Genomic DNA, 23760 nt, shown 5'->3' on the forward strand with positions numbered 1-23760 from the left:
AATAAGGATTCTCCCTCTTTGTTTGTTTCCTATCCTCCCTTTATCTAATAAGGATTCTCTTTCTTTGTTTGTTTCTCATCATTCTTTTATCTGGTAAGAGTTATTATTCTTACTTCTTTGTTTGCATTCATTTTTTTATTTATTTATTTTGTACGTTCTTTTCTTCTTCCTCATGATCTAACACTTTTTGCGAGTGTAATAAATAAATGAAAAGGAGAAATTCAATAAAAAAAAATTTCTAACCATTTTTTTAACTCTAAATTTCTTCTCCTTCTATCAAACCCTAAAAAATAAAATCCAAGTCCATAATTTTTTTTTTCTTTTTTTCAATTTTTTCTAACCCTAAATATTTATTTTTTTTAACCCTAAAATCATTCAGTTTTTTTTGCAAGCTCTAAAAAAAACTATTTTTTTACCCTAATAATTTTGTAAATTATAAAAATTTAATTTTTTTCAAATCTTAAAAAAAATTTCTTTTCATAAATTCTAAAAAAACCTAATTCTTCCCCAATATTCTTCGTTTTTTTTTACTTTTAAAAATCATCCTTTTTGCGAAACTCTAAAAAATAACCTGATTTTCCCCCAAAATTTTTTCTCTTTTTCTCTTAAAAATTCCTTTTTTGCTTACCTAAAAAAAATTCTTTTGAGAAACCCTAAACCCTAGATCCTATTTAATAGGATTATTTATTATTATTTTTATTTTAATAAAAGGTTTCACCTTCCTATAATTTCTTATTACCCGATGGCCACTCCTAAGATTTTTTTCAACCGTCTCCTCTACTTCTTTTAAAATCTACTCACTAATGCTTTTTTTTCTTCACTAACCAAAATATCTATCTATTTAAAATTTGAAGTTAAAATTTTAAAATATTAACCTCTTATAGATCTAAAATATTTAAGATTGTATCTATTTTTTATTTTATTTTATTTATTTTCTAAAACTTTATTTAGATTGGACCCAGATAAAATTAGGTATTCACAATTTTGTTGCAACTGAAGTCATGACGGGACAACAATCACATAGAGAAAAGGAAGTATGTAAAAACATGGTTATAATTAATTTAAAAAAATTGATGACAAAAAGTTGTCACCAAAGTTTATTAAAGAAAATATTAGAAAAATTTTTAATAGAAATAATTTTCAAAATCATATTTAGATTCGAGAGTCATTTCTGCATAAAAAATGTGTTAGCATCTTACGACATGCATTGATTAAAACAATTACCTTCTAATTAATTATACAAAAATTATTTTAACTTTAAAAATATTTTTTTCACTCTAAAAGAAAATAATTAATATTTTTTTATTATTTTCAAATTTGTCATTTTTTTAGCTTTGTTTCTAATTCTTACAATTTTTAAAAAGTTTTAATTTTATATATTTAATAAAGAAATATAATTGAAAATTTATTTTGATTAAAGATTGAATTATTTATGAAAATGTTATTCTTTTTTTTTCATTTTTGTATTAAATAAATATGTTTAAAAAGAACTTATCTTGATACTTTCTTTAAAAAAAATTTAATTTTCTAAATCTTAAAAATTATTTCTTTTCATAAATTCTAAAAAATCTAATTCTTCCCCAATATCCTTTTTTTTTTTTAACTTTTAAAGATCATCCTTTTTGTGAAAATCTAAAAAATAACCTGATTTTTCCCCAAAAATGCAAAAAAAAGGAATAACATTTTCATAAATAATTCATTCATTTAATCCAAATAAATTTTTAATTTTATTTCTTTATTAAAAAATTAAAAATAAAACTTTTTAAAAATTATAAGAATTAGAAATAAATCTAAAAAATAATGACAAATTTGAAAATAATAAAAAATATTAATTATTTTCTTTTAGAGTATAATAAATATTTTTAAAGTTAAAAGAATTTTTTACGATTAATTAGAAGGTAATTGTTTTAATCAACGCATGTCGTAAGGTGCTAACACTTCTTTACGCGTAAACGACTCTCGAATCTAAATTTAGTTTTGAAGATTATTTTTATTAAAAGGTTTTCCAATGTTTTATTTAATGAACTTTGGTGACAACTTCCTATCATTATTCTTTTTAAATTGATTATAACCTTGTTTCTACATACTTCATTTTCTCTACGCGATCATTGTCCCTTCATGACCTCGATTACGATAAAATTGTGAATACTTAATTTTATCCAAGTCCAATCTAAATAAAGTTTTAAAATAAATAAAATAAAATAAAAAATAGATGCAATATTAAATTTTTTAGATCTATAAGAGGTTAATTTTTTAAAATTTTAATTTCAAATTTTAAATAGATAGATATTTTAGTTAGTGAAAAAAAAATGATTAGTAAATAGATTTTAAGAGAAGTGGAGTAGACGGTTGAGAAAATCTAAGGAGCGGCCATCGGGTAATAAAGAATTATGAGAAGATGAAACCTTTTATTAAAATAAAAATAATAAAAAATAATCCTATTAAATAAGGTTTAAGGTTTTTCAAAAAAAAAATTAGGTAAGCAAAAAAGGGATTTTTTGGAAAAAAAAAATTAGGCTTTTTAGAGTTTGTAAAAAAAGGATATTTAAAAGAGATTTTTAAGAGAAAAAAGGGAAGAATTTTTGGAGAAAAATTAGGTTATTTTTTAGAGTTTCGCAAAAAGGATAATTTTTAAAAGTACAAAGAAAAAAAAAGGATATTAGGAAAGAATTAGGTTTTTTAGAATTTATGAAAAGAAAAAAAAATTTAATATTTGAAAAAAATTAAATTTTTATAATTTGCAAAATTGTTAGGATAAAAAATATATATATATTTTTTTTTAGAGCTTGCAAAACAACTGTATGATTTTAGGGTTAAAAAAATTATTATTTTTAGGGTTTACAAGAAAACATTTAGAGTTAGAAAAAATTAATTTTTTTAGGGTTTGCAAAATAAGGAAATACTTAAGGTTAGGAAAAAAATTATATTTGAAGCTTTGCAAAAAAGGGAATATTTGGGGTTAGAAAAAATTGAAAAAAAGATAAGAAATTTTTATGGACTTGAATTTTATTTTTTAGGATTTGACAGAAGGAGAAGAAATTTAGAGTTAGAAAAATGGTTAGAATTTTTTTTTTTTATTGTAGTTCTCTTTTTACTTATTTATTACACTCGCAAAAAGTGTTAGATCATGAGAGAGAAGAGAAGAACGTATAAAATAAATAAACGAAGAAAAGAATGCAAACAAAGAAGTAAGAATAATAACTCTTATCATATAAAGGAATGATGAGAAAAAACAAACAACGAAGGAGAATCCTTATTAGATAAAGGGAAGATAGGAAACAAACAAAGAAGGAGAATCCTTATTAGATTAAGGGACGATGAGAAACAAACCAAGAAATAAGAAAAAGAACACTTATTTGGTTGGATCTCTTTTTCGATTTGTTCTCTGTAATTTGCTTCGAGATGTGCTTTAGGATTCTTAGTGCTGTAAGATAGCTTTTTTTTATTCTCTCCTCCTCTTGCTCTTTATTTCTTGGGCTCTCTATGGAATTTCCTCTCTTTTTTTTTTCAAAAGAGGTCTCAATTCTCTCTTTTTGTTTTCACATTCAAAAGTTTCTTTCTCTGAAGACTTAAACTTCCTATTTATAGTCCATAGCTCATAAACCCTCGATCCTATTTAATAAGATTATTTATTTATTTATTTTAATAAAAGATTCTATCTTCCCATAATCTCTTATTTTTCAATGGCCACCCATTAGATTTTTCTCAACTATCTTTTCCACTTGTCTTAAAATCTGCCCACTAATTACTTTTTTCTCTACTAACCAAAATATCTACCTATTTAAAATCCTAACCTCTTAAATTTAAAATCTCATCTAATTTTTATTTAATTTAATTTAAATTTTTATTTATTTATATTATTTTTTAAGAACTTTAATTAGATGAGACTCAGATAAAATTGGGTATTTACAATTGTCCCTTTTTACTTATTTCTTACTAGATGATATGAATAAGCAATGGAGAGTGAGAACCATTAAGAGCCTTTCACATATATTATACTAGGTATATTGCGGCAAATTTTTTACGAAGATTCAAGGCTTTATACTTGCATAAACTTGTTGTCCGCATAAGTATGTTTCATGACCTTGCTATATTTTAAATAAAACTATCATATGAATTAATATATTATTAAAACTACTAATATGAATCGTTATAATTTTTGCAGGTTATTCAAAACTAAACGTGAATTTATATTCTTTATGAGCAATTAAGGGAAAATGGTGTTGGGATTTTTCCTTCAAATACGGTAAGTGTACTGGGTCTATTGCAAGTAATAGATGGTAGAATAACAAAAAATCGTTCTCAGAGAGCAATTCAAAATGTATTAATTGTTAAGATAAAAATTAATTGAACTTATATACAATAAAATTGATTGATGATTTTTATAAGATTTAAACAACAATTATAATGTAAAATGTAATAAAATTCAAATTAAAGAAATTGGGATTGAATTTCATCTATCTTCCTCTTTGTACTCTAGTAATTCAGTAATAAACATAAAAATCATTTACAGTGAATTTGATGAAAAATACAAAAATCATATATATCAATTCCTTGAAAATATATTTCTAAGATAATTTCTTAAAAATTGATTCCTCAAACAGTTAACAAACTATCCAGCATTAAAATCAAGATTTAAAAGCAATCAATAACTTAAAATCTATTATTAGAATAACCAGTTATTAAGTAATCTCAATCAGATCTGGATCTAAGTAATACCTTCTCAGATATGAGCTAAAGAAATTATCAAATAGACAAATTCAAACATTAACACAGATTGAAATCACCAAATCGACAGAAATAAAGAAAAATAATTATATTTATATAAATTACTGAGAATATATTAATTTTAAAGATTTACATTCAATCTCATACAAATTTTAGCTGCTCATTGCAACCGTAGTAACAAGAAATGAGATATAAACGGTGTAAAACATCAAAACTTGAGTATTTTTACTCTTTTTCTTTGCCCTCCACCGCTCTCTCTCTCTCAAACAATGAAATGGAACAATAACTCTTTCAGGAACACAAAAGCCGCTTTTTATACTGGTATGAACGTAGCTTCTCTCGCTACAGCGACATCTCTTCTCTGTAGCAAAATATGAAGATAAAAATTAGGTCATTTTATTTGTCACTCACTGCAGCAATACAAATAACTCTTGATATGGCGACAAATTCTCGCTGTAGTAAGAGGAGTACATAATCGTTTTCATAAATTTAAGCATTTTCGCTACAGCGAGGGTATTTTGCTATAGCGAGAAATCTCCAGAAGTTGACTTTTCTACAATTTCATGCTTTATATGACATTTTTCTTACTTTTTCAATTTTCTTCAAATTTGAGTGATATCTTTCTCCTGATTCCAACTACAAAATATATTAAAAAGGAATCAAAACACTTATATTTGTATTCTTTTCTTAAAATATGCAAGTAATTGCAAAAGTTTCAAGTTTAAGAGAAATTTTAACCAAAAAATCTAAACATTCAATATGAAAAGTGCTCAAATCATCATTTAAAGTTACCCATTTTATATATTTATCACATGGAGAGATTTATTCAAACTGGCTTAATGAAATTTCATGAGAGAAATGGATTCTAACATTTGATGGAGGCTATAGGTGGGGTCATATGACTACAAATCTATTTGAGTGCATTAATTTAGTGTTAAAGGTAGATTATAATTACAATTATTTCATAATTTTAATTTATTAACAAAATTTAGAATAATAATAATAATTATTATTATTATTATTAGGAATAAGATACCTAATCAATTGAACAGTCTGGTTGAGAGGTTTGTAGTTAATTACTAACTTGGGAGTGTCTCTTTCTATTATTTATTAACATAAAAAGTAGAACAAGACCATGAACTCTTATTTTTTTTCTGATGAGTTTTTTGTCTAAGAGATTCTTAATCTCTTTTTGATAATATTGAATGAGTTCTTCATTCATTTTAATGGGTCTTGCCTTAGTAGGAATTTGACTTTCTTTGAAGTCTGCCTCATAGGGAAGATTGATGATATGCTTTTTTCCATTCTAGAAAGTATTAGGAAGATCAGGACAGATGGAAGATTGAATAGATTCTAAAAGAGTTTGAATTCTTTTATGAAGTGATGAGTTCCTCAACTGATTATCAATATTAGCAAAAGAAACTTATTTTTTGAGAAAATTAATTTGATTAATTTTGTTTGAATAAAATTTATCCCACCAACCTTTGAGTTGACCGAAAAATCTTGTAACTAAGATATAGACAATAGTATCTTTAGCATAATCATGATTGGTATAAATAATGTTATACTCTGACTTACCATCTATGTTGAAAGCAAAGTCTGTCTCTGTAGACTCCCAATCAGAGATTCAAACCTCTAAAAAACCTAAAATCCGTCAAATTGTATTGCTAAGGAAAAATTTTCCATAGTATTACAAATGAAGCCTAAATTTTGGGACAAAAATCCTTACAAAGCTATTTCAAAATTATGGATATATGTATATTTTATTCTCAAATACTCAAAATTATGGATATAACAAATTTGTAATCAAGTTTAAATTCAAATTAAAGTATAAAAATTAACAAAAGCATAACTTACATTTAAATTGCGAATATTTTCTAAAATATGCATTCTTAAATCCATAGTAGAATTTCTAACCATCTTTGTAATATTTTTTTATTTTAAATTTAAAAATGTTTTAACTCAATTTTTTCCACCTTTCTTCAACCTCACAACCCACTTTTTCCCTTCTCCTTCTTCTTTACACAACTTCTCTCTCTTCCTTGTGCATGGGTTCTCATTGTACTTTTGGAGATTTATAGCTTCATTATTAGTGATTTTTCAGTGCACCAATGTCAATACCTACAAAGCTTCCTGATCTAAAATTCGTCTTTGATGATTTTTTAGGGTCTAGAAATGACTAACAAGCGTAAACAATTACAATAGCGAGTAAAAGACTATTAAGCAAGTCAAAGATCACCAATAGCAATTTTTTAGCATCGCTAGAGTCCATCAATGGCATTCAGGTGGTTGCAGAAATGTTGCAAGTTTAAAAGTCAGAATGACAAGTTTTCAAATATCTTGAGAGCTCAAGATCATGTCAATGGAGTCTTTCAAATTACAATTTTTCTTCTCTTTCATAGAAAAATTGCCAATAATATTTTTTAGAATACTATATTCACGTATATTCATGAAACATGTCATATTCCTATAATTCTATTTTATAGTTACTATTTTTAAATTATTTACCATCTTCTGGTAGTTTTATTTTATTGCTGGAAACTAAATCTTGGATTTAGTAGGTAACTAGTAAAGATTGCACTAGATTCTAGTTTAAAATAAATATATAATAAAATTATATGAAATAATAATTTTTAAAAAATTATTTTAACTTAATTTTATAATCATAAATAATATGTATAAAATAATAAAAATTTAATTAAATTTCAAATATAATTTATTTTAAAATAACATAAATAATATATTAAGTATTATGAATTTTATATGAATAAAGATATTTGTAGAAGTTTTAAAAATTTACATAAAGTAATTAGAGAAAATAAAATAATATTTTTTATTTCAAATTTAAAAATAAAAATAAAAATAAAATGATTGCAACTAAGGATAATGAAATTCACACATCAATTTATAATTTTATTATTAAAAAGTTGACGTAAGAAATAAATTATAAAAGAGAGAAGTTTTATTAAATGTTTCACAAGAAGTTGATAAACATTGTCATGTTAATTATGTGATGCTCTACCCATTTATAAGATTTCTATCTATATTGTTATTTTAATAAATAATAAAAAATGTGTAGGGAGAATTTTCAATATATTAAAAAATTAAAATGTAAAAGTGTGAAATTTTGAGAAAAAATTATAAAAATTTAAAAATTGTCAATAATGACTTTTGGTACTAAAAAAAATTAAATATTTAATTAGTTTAAAATTTTTAAAAAAAGTTATCACTTTAATTTTTTTCATTTTTAGTTTTTTTTATCTCTAAATCTGTGAAAAACTTGTTATTGACCATATTTGAGTTTTCATATCTTTAAAACTTTTTATAAAATTTCATAGTTCAGTATAAATTGTTTTAAAAACTTGTTAAGGAAATTGTAGTAAGAAGAAAATTTTACTTAGATATTATATAATCAAATAAAAGAAATATTGTATATCAGCGTGTTGACAATCCATGTGCTTGGATCATAGTTTTCGAATTAAGACTATATCAATGAAAAAAAATTTCTCTTCTTCTCAAACCTTATTTGAAATTCAAAATAACATTCAAATGTATTTCAATTATAATTTTGCCAAATATGTTATGTATGAATGAAGCAAAGATTTAGACTGGGCAGTTTATAATTCAAACATGTAAAAATAGTAAAAACAATACTCAATAAAAAAAGTGAATTTTATCTTATTTTAAATATTAAAGAAAAAATAAAATATTAAATAAGACAAACAAAATATATTAAAGGAATAGGGCTCTTAATACAAATGACAGATAGGGCTCATATCATTAATATTATTATCCATAATGTTATCTTTACTATCTTTATTGTTTCCATATTGTTCTTTATAGTTTTTACCATTTTTATTATTGTTTTGTTCTCAGTTTATCTCTCTATTTAGCACTGTGCTTACATATATTTCTTTATTATTTTCGTTGAAAACAACATAAAACTCAATGAAGAAAATGGGAGGACGATGATGTTGATGTATATGAAACATTAGTTTGATATCATCATTCCTCGTTATTTAAATTGTATGATATTACATGAAACTGCTAAAGATGGATATTGGATACCTATACATAATACTTTCTACTATTTTTAAAAATTCACCTCAATAAATATATTGAACAATCCAATACTTTACCTCTCTAAATAATACACTATTTGTCATATACACATATATTGAATTTTTACACATAAATAACACACTATCACGAGTGTTTATAAAAATATCACCATTAAAAAATATTATTATTAGAACACTCATATTTTTCTCAAGAATTCAAATTATATTAAAACACCTCTCCTGCCTTCCCTTAAAATTTGTTACGAATGAAGATTTGAATATTTATAATATAATAATTAAAAGTTATTAATAATAACTTTTTAGTTTTTTAATTATTTTTTAAAATTTAAATATTGTCAGAGATTTAGACTTTTTAAATTTTTTTTGTCGCCAATGACAAGTTTTAATATTTTTAATGTGGCCAATAACAACTTTATTTTTTCAAAATAATTTTTTTAATTTATATAAAAATGCCAATGACCACTTTTAAATTAAATCATATTCCTGTAATTTCACATAAAATCTCATATTTTTATAATTATAAAATATAATTACCATAAAAAAAAAAGAGGCACTAAAACAATGTATGTGATGATTATGTTTTATGTTTTTTTTTTCATTAATTTAATTTGACCAAATCTTAGTCCGCATGAGAAACGAATATCTGGGCCCCCCTATGACAGAGGAGGATGGTATTGCTTGACGAAGGGTTTTCTTTTATTTGTTGTTAAAGAAAAATTGCTTGGGGAAGGGGTTATAAGATAGGGACCAATGGAGAGAGAGGAGTATAAAAGAAGCCACCTGGAATACGCTAAAATAGCGATACTTTCTCTTTTGTCTGCAAATCCAAAACCCTCAAGAGTCTTGTTTGGCAATGGGTTTTATTAAAGGCAGCTTTTCGTTCATTGTAGGCACAGCTTTCGGTGTGTACGTAGCCCAAAACTACAAAATGCCCAACGTTAAGAAGCTCGCTTCCACCGCCCTTTCCATGGCCAACCACGTCGAACACACTTACAGGAAACCCAAGAACAAAGACGATGATTCTTGATTTGTCCCCTCTCGTTTTTCTTTTTGTTATGCGTTTGTCACGAACTTGCTCAGTGCTTCATTTTCTGTTTGTTAGGAAATTTATACACTTTTACTGCCTCTTCTTTAAGTTTAATTGAATGGAGAAACGCCTATGTTTCAAAGGCCCTGTTGTTGCACGTTTAATTTGCGCGACCGGTTGAATTCTTCAGAGAAACATTACTTGTCGTAGTCATTATCAGGGTTGAATTGCATGCCGCAACTTTTTTGTTGTTGCAACTATTCGTATCTTTTGTGATGGAAACGAACTGATCTTTGTTTATTCACGAGGGAATGGCTACCAAATCAAGGCTGAAAATTGCCATTAACTTTGAACTTTCCGTTATAATTTTGTTAAAGAGATTGGTTTGAAGGATACTATCTGCTCATTTGCTATAATTTTTGTATTATTGGAAAAACCATATTCACCTCTTTAGCTTGTGTAGCACGTAAATTGATTGAATTTTATCTAGTTTTTATCGGTTCAGTAACACTATCCCAAAGGACAAAAGGGTTATACAAGCCAGGACCTCACTAATGTCAACTTTCTCTGTTAGGTTTGAGACTAGTCCTTTTCCTTTTCAGTAGCAACCAAATAAAAGAGTGTAGTGTCTTCTATTCTCCCTTCAGTACCAACCAAGGACGGAGACCGTTCGTAGCCAACGCATATGACCGTTTTGGTAGTCAGAATCTAACATTTGTAGAAATTCAAAATTTGGGGTGAATTAGAGCCCATCATTCATACCAAAAACAGATTATTCTGTTGAAAATATAGTTATTTATTGTGTTTGGAATAAAATATGGATTGGTAAGTATTTATTCAATTGTTGATATTGGCAGAAATATGATGTACCTGTACCATGATTGTAGGAGTAATATTGTATTACGCATAAGTTTAGGAACGTAACTATAGGCATCAGATTTGTCTCTGATTTGTTCTTGATTTCCTTTAATTCTTTATATTAACTCTGTACTGCTGTTAGGATATTTTTTGGAGCTGACCCCGTATATATATGCTTTTGCTCGGTTCCTTGGAATAACACAGAAAATAGTTTTTCATCTCTTCTTTTCCACAGTTGAGAGTACTACCACTGTTCCTTTCTGGCCCCTGCAAACAATAGCCCCAAACATTCAGCTTTTCTTTGGTTTCTTTACCACTTGGAGATTAAAAAATAGGTTCTAGGTAACTATGAGGGGTTTTTATTATTTTTAAAAAAATATTTATTAAATTATTTATATTTTCAAACAAATTCTCTATTTAAAATGTTTTCTATCATGTCAACTTTAGTTTTACAATTTGTAGGTGCAAAACTATTTTTCTTTTTTAAAGAGTTTTCCGTTGAGAATTGTTAATACCACGTGTCAAGATTTAGAATAATTTTTTCTTTGACATTGGCTAACTTAATTTAACTTTACGAAATTTATTTTACTTTATATTCTTAATTTTCTTATCACTTAAAATATTAGAATATAAAAATAGGAAACGCTGAGGTCCGTAAAAAAAAAAAAAGAGAGAAGAGAATATTCATATCAAAATAGAACATGACTTTTATCTTGAAAACAAAAAAAAGTTGAGAGCACTAAGGATAAACTTTTATCATATTCAATGTTTGATGAAAATGTGATAAAAAGAAGAATATAACATAAACATACAGAAAAGTATAAATTACTTTTTTTTTTATTAAATTAAATTTATTTTTTTATTATGTACAAGTTATTTATTTTTTATTTATAAAAAATATATAAATAATTTAATATATTTAAAAATATGTAAAAATAGAGAAAAAAGAAGAGAGATAATAGAATAAATTAAAGATATTTTTTTAAAAATTATTATTATCATTTCCTTTCTTTTCTAATCAAATGGAGTGGAAAGCACAATGTCAAACTAATTTTTGCTTGTGTCATAAGAAAAACTTGTCCAGATTTCAACACATGATAACAATCTTTAGCCATCTAAATTCAAATTGAAATGTAAAAAAATAATACCACTTTGCTACAAAAAAGGCAAAAATACTTCAAATCTTAACATGTCTTAAACTGTGTCATGATCTCTTTACTTTTGCCTACTGTACAAAACTCCTTTAAAAAATAGTTTTACACCTTTGCAAGTGTAAAACTAAAAGGTGACATGGCAAAAAAGAAATCCAAATACAGAATTTGTTTGAAATAATTTTTTTAAAATATAATAAAGAGGCCCACTAGTTCTTTTCAATAATAATTCCTCAAAATGCTGAAAAGGTGAAATACCCTGTATCACTAAGATACAGCAAAACGGTTCCATCTCTATCCGCGTCTGATTTAACTTATTTTAGATAAATAACTCGTTTCTGCAAAATTTTAGAAAGTCTTTTTTTCTTAAAAAAATGATCATTTCCTCGGAAATAACCCAGACCATACATGTGCTCGATAATGTGATGACCAAAGTCAAATAATGAGCTTTTATCTGCCTTTTAGAAATCTAACTACAAAGTAATATTCTTCTCATGAACAGTAAACACAATGTCCCATACCATATTCTTAATATGCATGCTATTAGTGGTCATTGTTGACATTTCCAAACAGTCACTGGATGAACCACGGAAATCAAATTTCCCTTAAAGTTACAAAAAAGAATGCATGTCACCGAAAGCATGAGTCAGTACACAGTAATCTGCTCTTCAAGAAACCGTTGACCCACACTTTCAACTAATGTTTCTTCTACGTCCATATTATCGACCCCACCCCAACAAAAAACAACACCTGCTGAATTAATCTATTTTGCCTCTCGTCATCATTACTTGAATAGTCAGGAACAACAAGAAAACTAAGATCAAACTGTATGGCGAAGGATCAAATCTGGAAAATACTTAGGTCCTCTTCATGAGATACCCCATAAATATGCCAAGTAAGCCAATTAATATGACAATGACCATAGAGACACCCCCACGATTTTTGTTGCTTTCACGTCTGAGCAGATCCTGCAGGTAATAAGATCATCAAAGTGTTTCCCCCAGTTAAAAAGCAACAATATATAATCGGTTGCTTAGTTCAGTTGCTTTAATACAAATACATCATACCAAGATCTTCTGTCATCGTATACTTATGATCTATATATTTAAAAAAAAGCTTAAATATGTTTTTGGTCCTCACATTTAAATGATTTTTTTTTTTAATCCCTACTTATTTATAAATTTTTGTTTAATCTCAATGAACAGATCAATGTTAGAGACTAAAAACAAAAATTTATAAAAAAAAGTCGAAAGTAAAACAAAAAAAAATCATTTGAAAGTACTAAAACCAAAAACTTGCTAAAATGTGAGAACAAAAAATATATTTAAGCCTTAAAAAAAATGTCATCACATGTGCAACTAAAAATTCTCTCATCATTTGACTTGTTTCAATTTTCAAGTTCAACGTAACAGGGTGAGAAAGCAATAGGCAGGAAATGTGTCCCTAACATGGAATTAATATGAAACCACAGGAAGCAAAAATAACCAACTCCCACACAATTGTTCATTCAACAAAAACTCAATACTGGTGCTGAAAATCTATGTTCCTTGGTCTCCCAGTGCCAAGAAATTGATAATCATAATCAATGCAGCAAATGAAGAAAAGGAAAGATTGATTCAGCACCCTTAAAACATTTTTAGGAAGAAATTAAAGAGTGAAAACCCTATGCTAGCAAAGACCCTCTCCTAAAGTTACCTTCACAAAAACCATTAAATGGTTCCAAGTTTCACTTCTAACAAACAACATAATGTGTTTTTACTTTTCAGTTCAAGTCAGGTTTCCAAAGAAATAGTTAGAAAGGGCATATGATGACAAGTCAGACGCTGAGATGACAAAAATAGCATGATATCCAAGGCAAATACTGCCCCAATAACATAAACTGTATTTTAGTAAGCAAAAACCAAAGGATGACGGGAGAAAATAAAACCAAAAACAAAACCATTCTCATCTATTTAGATTATACATAAGTGTATTATGTTAAAAAAGAGAAGAATAAAAAAAGTAAGTCCTTCCCAAGAAAATCAGCACATGCACCAGGCTCACTTGTGAACCAGTGACCAATCCAAACAAATATGATTATCCTCTTACTATATCTGGTGCTTTCCTTCAGTTTTAGAACTGCACTTCCGACTTAAGGAAGGGTAATAGTAATACTCCAGATCAAGAGAGTTCATATTTCATATTTAACTCTCCGGCCAGGAAATGAGGAGAAACACAGGTCAGTTCGATGAAGTGATATAGTTTATCAATATATATTTTGTAAATCCTCACCAGTTCCTGACGAAGCTTGTTATTTTGTAGAATTGCATTATTCTTCTCTTCAGACAACCTTGAGATAAGAACTTTTGCCTGTGACAAAGCCACCATAATCAAAATAAAGCCACTACGCACATAAATATCTGTTTCCGTAAGCCATCTGTTTACATAAATAGCTGCATTACACGAGTACATACATTATGTATATGCATTTGATGCCATTTTTTAAGATTACATGAGTGATTTTGAGAATTCTTCAACAATGAAAGTAGTGAATGCCTTCAGGGGGGGATACGAAAAGAAATAAAATAAGTCCTTCAACAACAACAGAGCAAGAAATCTCAATTTCAAAGTCATCTTCATTAATAACTACTCTCGTTAAAACTACTAATTCTCATATCTAGTAACCAAACACCTGAGCACAAAACTCAGCTATGAAATTTTCTTCCGATCGGTATACTTCAAGAAAGAGCATAAGATTGTATCCTAATGCGTATATCTGCATCACCATCTTAGCAATAATGTATGACAGCCCAGAACCCCAACCCCAAGAGAGAGAGAGAGAGAGAGAAAAAGTCAGTCAAAACAAGTTGCAACAGAATGTAAATTGAACAAGTGACACATGTTCAATTCTCCTTTGTATTCTTTCCTGAAAAAGGTACGCTTAATCAAAATGCATGTTGATTGTGTACGAATAACATATACACTCAAAACGAAAAATTGCTTTGCTTTACCTCTGCAGATTTTTCTGGACCCTCAAGTCGTTCAGTAAATGCTCTTGTTACCTGCAATACCCAAAGAGAAAGTTATCCAAGTTGACACCATTAGGTCTTCTATAGAGAAACAAGAAAGGTTATCTAAACCAGGAGCAAGTCAATAACCCACCGTCGTGGAGTCAGCACCATTGAAGTTTCCATTTTCGGAAACAGAAGCTCTAGGTGATGACCCTTCCTCGGAACCTTCTGGGACTGGAGATGGAGGCTGTGGTGGAGGAATATACAGCACTCTCAATTTGCACTCCTCAACCACATGCCCTGCTTCCTTGTTGAACTACATAATCCCAATGGCACGAGTCTTGTCAATATAATAAATAGGATAAAAGAATCAAGGGAAATTGCAGTGGTTAGCCTGATGTATTATACCATTTCTGCAGTGATATCCTTTGGGGTGGCTCCATCAGGTGTTTTTACGCTCTGAAGAAGAAACTTATCCTTGCATTGCATATCAGCTGGAGCTTCCTTTTGCGCTTGCATCGTAACTGTACAACACCAAATGTCACAAAGCCATTAATTAACGATAAATTTAAAAAAGAAAGTAAAAGGGCGAAAAGGTAATATATCTATTCACTTTGGTACCTATAACATCACACGTTGATCGTGGCGAGACAATTCCAGTGTTTGGACGAACACAATACTTCTTGGGATTTGTCGTTTTCACCTGCATGAAAAAAAAAATATCAAAATACGAAATCAAACATGCGAATCTCGCGAGACGCTGAAAACAAAAAACAACGGTAAAATCACAATCACAATCAAATCGTACTCCAAAACCAAAGGGGAAAAACATTAAGCATTAAGAAACGAGGAGTTGGAAGCATAGGGTGTGCAATGAAAGGTTTACCTTGAAAGCTACATAGCTGTCGGTCTTATTTGACAATTGAAGAGTACATGAGATCTGCTTCTTCAGCTCAACTGAAACATGGAACGAGAATGCAAAATCCAAATCCAAATCAAACAGACGCGACAAACCCTAGGAGAAGAGAAAAAGATCGACGGAAAAAAGAACATAACAAACGCACAGAAGAACTTAAGTTCGAGAGGGTCGATGTTGAGAAGGTCGCCGGTGCTCATCTCGGATCAATGATTTTGGATCTGCGAAGAGAAATTGAGAATGTGGCTCTGTCGATGGACGGAAAGATCGAGAAGGAAATGAAATTGAAATGCAAATGGGATGGTGATTGTGGCAGACAGGGAGGGATTCTCATTCAATTTCCTTTTCTTTTCTATTTTCTCTGTGGTGTGGAGAACGTGCCCGTTTTAAAGTGCCTTCGAACTAAATAATATTAATTCACTATTTTCCTTTCTCTTGCCTAACAAATATTTTACTCTATAAACACAAATTATTATTAATATAAGACAAATGCTTAAAAGTTAGAACACCGTTCATGAGTGAAAAGTTTTTGTAAATATTATCAGTTTTACTTTTAACTAATTCTTAAGTGAACAAAAATTATTCAAATGGACTGGAAATAAAATTGAGTAAAAATACCGGGGGCGGAGCTACATATAATGACATGGTAGAAAAATAGATTAAAAATATACAAACTGAATAAAAATTAAATAAAAAATTGTCAAAATAATAAAATAATTATAATTAAAATTTATACACAAAATAACATTTATTATTAATTTTAAATCTTTATTTTGTAGACATAACACTATTTATTATTTTATTATAATATGTCATTTGATCGTATTATAATAATATGATAATGTATGAACGATAATAATAATAATAATAATCTAATAAAAAAACAAAAAACAAAAATTCTAAGCGTACTCTGCTGAAAATCAATACTCTATCGTAATAACAATTATTAAGAAATTAAAATTACTTTTTATTGAAATATTAGTTAATATTTATCAAAATAAAAAATTATTATTAAAAGGTCGTGTGTTCATACATGCTCGTGTGTACATGTGTGTGTAATTGTGTGGTTAGATTCACTTAAAGTAATTTTTGTTTAATTTTTATTTTATATGTTTATAATAATAAAATTTATTAATTTAAATGTAAAATTGAATTTTTTTTATTAAATAAATTTATCTTAATTTACAATATATTTATAAAATATAAATAAATATTAATGAAAAACTATATACGTATAAATACTTCATTTACCTAAAATACAGTGCTATAAAAGCTGTTTTATAAGACTCAATTGTACACTGCACAACTATTTTTAACTTACAACAGTGTTTATATTAAAATAAATGTAAAATTACTAAATCTTAACTTTAATTTAAACTGTGATTTTTAGTTTTAATTTTAAAACAGTGTTTGAGATTAAAAGAAAAAGGCAAAGGCTTATACAAATAAATTTGGGTAGTTGGGCATGGCTCCGGAATAATGCACACATTTATGAGAGTGAGCATAGGGTAGGATTAATTGTGGCCCTTCCCGAAGGTTGTGAATAGACAGTTATGACTTTCTTTGGAGGAAGCCTTTTATTTTATTCATGGTTGGGGGACACAGCTGAGGGATAAACATAGGCATATAGATGCTGAAATGAATGACTCTGTTTTTCAAAAAAATGTTAGAAAGGATTTAAATGTATTCAAATGTACTAAGTTATATTTAGGGTACATTCTAAGGTGCTATGAGAAATGGAAGAGTATTACATGCTTTTATAAAACTAATGGTATCTTTAAAAAAAATATAAATATCATTTAATATCTTAGTATAATTTAAATAGAGTATTCAATATTTCTTTAAATTTAAGAATAGTATAACAAGTATTTTTATTTAGTACTCTCTCCAGTCTTTTTTATAAAAAAAACACAATATTAAATCACTAGGACTAAGGAAAGCAATTAAGCATGTTATGTTTTTCATAAATATAAATTTTATTTCAAAAATATCCATATATTAAATGATATAGTTAGTAATTTGTATATTTAATAATATAATAAAAAAAAGGTATAAAAGAAATTTAATAATTAATACATCTTAAATTTATCATTTATTTCTTATAATAAAGACTAAAAAAAATTATATTTTGTTTCTTATAAAAAAACTAGAGAGAGTATGATTTATGAACATGTATCGTAAGAAATCAAATATACTATCAATCCACTATTTTATTTTAAGACAAAATTTAAGTGTAAGTAATATAAGGGTTTGCCTTGTTACTTTATTAAAACTAAAGTTTTATTTTAATAACATGTATAATAAAGGTTGGTAATATATATTATTAAAATAAAATTTTAATTAAAAAATATTAATAACATTTATAATTTTTTTATTTTATCATGTTATGTTATATAATAATTATGTTCAAATTAAATAAGACTATAATGGATAACAAATTTTGAAATCATAACTTAAACTAAAACAATTCATTATTTGTTTATTCATATGTTCGATGATAGACATTATTTATGTTTGTCACTTTTATATATTTTTTAAAATTTATTTTTTTTAAGTTTTATTAATTTTAATTCTTAAAGTTAAGAATAAACAATTTATAATAATAAATTTTATTAAAAATATATATTTATTATATTTTTAAAACTTTAATATAAAAATATGTAATTTTTTTATAAATTTTTATAGATGATTAAAATTAATTTTAAGTGCCGAGGTTAACAAAATCTTATCTTTTATATATAATAAAAATTTAAATGTAATAATTATTTATTAAAATGAAATAATATTAAAATTTTTATATATTGCCAACATAATACTATTATTTTAATAAAAAATATTATTTATTGATTTTTTATCATGCATTGTAAACATACATTAAAAATGTTATTATATTATATCACAAAACCTTTGAAAAAAATTAGTTAGTACATGACACAATAAAATTATTAATTTATAGTATGTAGTGTACAGGGTAATTGAGAAAGATAAATGCTATTTGTATAAAAGTTTTATAAATTTTTGCTATAACTTAAAATAAAATAAGAAGATTAGAGGGGGGGAAAAAAACTAGTAATATGAGTGATTTGTTAAAAAAGAAATAGATAAAAAGTTTATTATTGTAAAAAATTACCATAAAAATTTGTTATGAAAATATTATAACCAACTGAAAAAAATTCTGTAACTAAGATTTGATATGATCCACTTTATGTTAGCATGGCATGTTTCTGCATAAAATTATCTTCATCACCTCTAGCACCTGCACAAATTACATCAATGGAAAGGTAACACAACTCATATATAGGTAAGCACTGATGGAACCAGTCACTTAATATATTCAGGTTTGCTGCCCCACAATTTACATAAATTCAAACAAAAAATGGCAAAAGTAGCTAGCTCCATGGCAATCATGTTGAACAAATGTTTTGTACTTTGCCAATTGCCCCTAAGTTATATTCGAAGCATTGTACAAGAGAACGACCCACCAATCTGTCATTGTTAATTGTTTGTCACCCCCAAACATATCACCCACTATCCTTTTGGCAAATATTAGCCTAAGGCTCCTGGAACCAAAATCAATCCAATCAGATTATATTGATCATTAAGGGTGTAATTCTTCACACTCTTTCAAAAAAGAAAACTTCAAAAGGGAAGTGTATGCATTTACCGAATTCTTAACATCCACATGTGCATAAAAACGAAAAAGTAAATATTTTAGCTTTCAACAACTAGGTTCAGCTTTTTCAAAAACTCACCTCGTTATCTCAAGTCCTAGAAGAATGACGTTTGACGCTGAAAATCAAAAGACTTGAAGAGAATGCAGAACATGATGACCTAAAAGCACAGCATCTGAATTGAAATTTCAGTTTAATTCTTCTAGAAATCTTGTTGCTTATACCATGGTGATAACAAGTAAAACACTTGCGGCTAAAAGGAGGGAAATTATTGAGGGCAATACCACATGAACATAATATACATGATTTATCTTTGTTGGCATACAAATACTATGAATTGGAAGAGTTGATCCATTCCCCTTTGTAGACATCATAAACGAAAATGGAGAGCAATAACCAAGTGTTCCATTCTAGAGAGTAAGCTCATGCTGTGGAGGTGGTGGGCAATTCTAGACTAGTTTTTCCTTTTGATAAGGATTGGTGAATTTAATATCCTTCATGGTACTTCTCTCTTTCAATACATGGATTCCAACCCTCATCTGGTTAATATCCATTGAGTTTAATTTTCTATAAGACTCATTTATTGCAACCTCCTCATGATTCCACTCATTTTCTTTAAGCACTCTGTCCAGACCATATATACCGCCAAAGTCTATGATATTCTTTTTCATATGAACAAGAAATGTATGGCCTAGGCACACACCTAAACGGTCATACCTCATACAACAGGAATCGTGTTTCAAAAAGAGAGGAAATCTCCTGTCATTGATGGTCACATTTGTACATTCATTGAACCATGCAGGCGGAAGAACAAGACAGAGAACTACGTCAGGAAACTTGTTACGAATCTAGAAAGAAGTTGACTTTCCACTGCTCTGGTGCTTGAACCACTCTGGAATCCATGCTGCTTTTGGGCTTGGCACCCAAAAATAAGTGTTTCCAGGCCCATGCAATTCCTTTTAGTGGTCAACAACTAATTCATAAGTTTGTTTAGTGACGATAAAAACTATCAAATACATTACATTAAAAAGTGAAATTTAAACAAACCTGATTCGTTAACATGCTTCTGCACCAGGAACTCAAGGAATTACATCCCATGTAGACAATTTTTTTAAGCTTTGTGGAATCCCTCTAATTTCTTCAAGTTGGTCACAATGATCCAAGTAAAGATTTCGTAGAAAGCGACATTCTTTGATGCATTCAGGAATGATTGTGAAATTATTGAACTACAGGTTTAATTCTTTCACATCAACAAACAACACAGGACTTAATGCCAACAACACGCTTCTCTGTGAGATAGTCAAGGATTCACAATTTTCCGCAGAGAAATATTCTAAGCTTGGTGGAATCCCTCTAATTTCTCGAAGCCGCTTGCAACCATTCAAGTAAAGCTTCCGTAAAGAGCGGTATTCTTTGATGCATTGTGGAACAATTGTGAAATTATTGTAAGATAGGTTTAATTCTTTCACGTTAACAAACCACGTGAGACCTATTGTCCAAAATTCATCTGATAGATTCCATCTAAGGAAAGTGAGGCATTTCAGGTTTGATGACACTGACAGCATTGAGCTCGTTTGTTTTTCACCTTTATAATAATCCTCTTTTAGGTGTATCTCACACTCTTTGCCGTATCCCTCCGTAGTAATACGAGTCAACTCTGGCATCATGAAAATGCTAGTTGGTAACTCAATGCTTTCAATGCTCCGTAGCTCTAATTGTGAAAGCCGTGTAATATTTCTAAATGAATGTGGCACTTGTTTCATGCAAGAGCCAACGCCCCCCAAGAAATTAAGCTTAGTTATATTTTCCATCTCTACTAATATTTTTGGAAAATATTCAAGACTAGAACAATCATGAAGGTCCAGGTATTCAAGAGAGGGTAACTTGAGGGGTGGACATTTCATAAGCTTCTCACAGAGACCAGCTCTCAAAATTTTGAGTTTACTCAGCAACCCTGCAGACTCACGATTGCAATTAAATTTCGACACCATTCAAATGATAATTCTTCTAGATTTGGCAAACCAGATACATCAGGTATCACTGTTAGACAATCACACCGATTCAAGTTTAAAACTCGCCTTCTTCCTTGACCCGACCCACTCAATCGATGTCAACCAACTATGGGGTAACTTGAATATAACAAGATTCTCTGGGCTAAAATCAGACGGTAAATAAGGGAAAGGATATTTACACCAGTCGAATATTCTTAAACATTTTGGAAGATGTTCAGGATCTCTGGAAAAACGGCCATTTCTAATTATGAGTGTTTTGAGGTTTTTCATCTTCTTGTAGGCCTCTCCATTAATCTACTGCGTTTTCCAGGTTCTTTTGGTGACTCTCGTCGGACAATTTCTCTACCCATATCCTCTATCAAATCATATAATTTCACATAAACACGACCAAAGCAATTCTGACGAAGCTTTACAATAAATTTTTCAAATAACACTCTTACATGATATTTCACGGAGACACCATAATGAGCCTGAAGTATATCTTCAACCTTTTCCAATTCATATCCTTTGAAGCAACATGCAATGTCAAGGAAAACTCTTTGCTCTTCTTCCTCCAAAGCATCAAAGCTCACTTCAAGTATCTGTAGGATGTCTTTATGAGGAATTCTTTCCTACTTGGCTAATGCAGATTTCCATTCTTCTATGCCCTTTTAAAGCAAGTTAGATCCTATTACTTCCAAAGCTAAAGGAAGCCCAGAAGCATAAGTGATTGCACGATTTAAAACATCCACATAACTCGAACTAGCTTTATCAGCTTTGAAAGCATTCCGTTTGAGCAATTCAACAGCATCTTTCTGATTCAACTCTCCCACCTCGTATGTTCTTTCAACAGACAAGCTAGCAACTGTTTGTCTCGATTGGTGTAATGAATCTACTGCCATGACCAAACCAATCGCCTCTTCCAGCAATAGCCTGTAACTGCTCCCGCTTGTGGACATCATCTAGAATCAAAAGAAGCTTTTGTGCTGGAGTCTATGTTTTATTATTGAAATTCCTTCACTGAGATTTATTAACTCTTTTTTTTCTCTCCAAGTGTTATAGAAAGAAGGATCTTTTGGAGATGTAGTACTCCATGTTTTGTTGATTTTTCAAGAAAACATAAACCTTCAAAATGATCTGCAATTGAATTATAAACTGCTAGAGCAAGGGTCGTTTTACCTATGACACCAATACCATGTGAACTTTATCATTAGACCCAATATCGAAAAGAGAAATTACTTCTGGCACGCGAGACTCCAACCCAACTGGATATTAAGCAACAGACAAAGGAACACGAATGATCTTTCTTGAGACCTCTTGAACGATCTTTCCAATAAACTCGTGTTCATATCCATCCCTATATCCAATAAAAGAAGTGAAGTCATATGCTTATGCATCATGCATGTGTTTGTAATAGTGATTACTATAAGTCAAGGCATAATAATTAGACATATAGAACGTAAATAACATGACATAATAAGAACGTATCCAAGCTTGATATGCCAGCCAGATAACTTTAGCTACTTGTTGAAGAGCATTCCTCCAATTCTTGACCTTTTCCTTGTTATCCATGAAGTTCTTTTCGGGCTTAGCTAATACTTCTACATAGGCCCCAGTTTGTTGTCTTGGGAAGGATCCACATATAGAAAATAGGCCAAACTAATCGACCTTTTTGGTTAACACAGTGAAGAATGTCGGAAAGTTCATCTAAGCAAAACGATGAAGATGCATAGTTGTTAGAGAGCACGACGATGGCAATCCTGGATTCTTCAGTTGCTTGAGAAGTGATGGTGTGATTTCCTCTCCTTTTTGAAGCTCCTCAGCGTCAATGAAGGTGTGGATTCCACTGTCACAAAGCGCTTTGTAGAGATGACCGGTGAAACCGTGACGCGTATCTAAAACCCTAAGGCTGATGAACAAATCATAACTGAATCTATAAGTGAAGGAAGAGGGGCAGGTTGGTAGAAGAGCCATGATAATTGAGGAGAAAGATTAGAATGAGTATGGAAAATGGACTGAGCTTTGGTGTATCCTATTACTACTTTATAAAAGTATTAAACGAAGATGTTCTGATTATTAGGTTGAAAACATAAAATATATTAAATACTTTTTATTTAATAATTAGAAAGATTTGTAAGAATAAAAGGTAAGAAGATTTAGAATTATTCGTATGAATTGAGTGTTTCGTGTTATTAACTCTGGGTATCCAAAACGAAGAACTATGAAACTGACAAGATTACAAGACTGATTTAATGTCCCAAAAGTTAATGATGAGAGTAATGAAAGGAGCCGGACAAGACCAAAAGAATAGAAAACTTCGCAACACACAAGGAATCGTGAATTTCA

At 28.7% G+C, this 23760-nt stretch overlaps 2 protein-coding genes and 1 pseudogene across 6 annotated transcripts; 1 reads left to right on the top strand and 2 right to left on the bottom strand.

Moving 5' to 3' along the window:
- The first annotated feature begins 9627 nt into the window (after window positions 1-9627).
- On the top strand, window positions 9628-9950 carry LOC113869831. Its single transcript, XM_027506324.1, has one exon. The coding sequence runs from the start codon at window positions 9664-9666 to the stop codon at window positions 9835-9837; it is 174 nt and encodes a 57-aa protein (XP_027362125.1). The 5' UTR covers window positions 9628-9663; the 3' UTR covers window positions 9838-9950.
- A 2248-nt stretch (window positions 9951-12198) lies between these two features.
- Window positions 12199-16108, bottom strand: LOC113868632 (vesicle-associated protein 1-2-like). Of its 5 annotated transcripts, none has more exons than XM_027504392.1 (8): window positions 15901-16108; window positions 15723-15793; window positions 15458-15539; window positions 15245-15360; window positions 14988-15152; window positions 14837-14887; window positions 14118-14195; window positions 12199-12814 (listed from the first exon to the last, which is right to left on the bottom strand). In XM_027504392.1, exons 1-8 carry the CDS (start codon window positions 15950-15952, stop codon window positions 12704-12706), a joined length of 726 nt encoding a protein of 241 aa, XP_027360193.1. In that variant the 5' UTR covers window positions 15953-16108; the 3' UTR covers window positions 12199-12703. The 5 variants fall into 5 exon arrangements, with proteins under 5 accessions (XP_027360193.1, XP_027360194.1, XP_027360195.1 ...); XM_027504394.1 differs by having other exon boundaries at window positions 12266-12814; window positions 15003-15152; XM_027504393.1 differs by lacking the exon at window positions 14837-14887 and having other exon boundaries at window positions 12263-12814; window positions 14118-14278; window positions 15005-15152.
- Window positions 16109-20649: 4541 nt separating this feature from the next.
- Window positions 20650-23388, bottom strand: LOC113870211 (annotated as a pseudogene).
- Window positions 23389-23760: the final 372 nt, after the last annotated feature.

The sequence above is a fragment of the Abrus precatorius genome, unplaced genomic scaffold (assembly GCF_003935025.1).
Source record: "Abrus precatorius isolate BTA unplaced genomic scaffold, Abrus_2018 Scaffold6, whole genome shotgun sequence".
NCBI lineage: Eukaryota > Viridiplantae > Streptophyta > Magnoliopsida > Fabales > Fabaceae > Abrus > Abrus precatorius.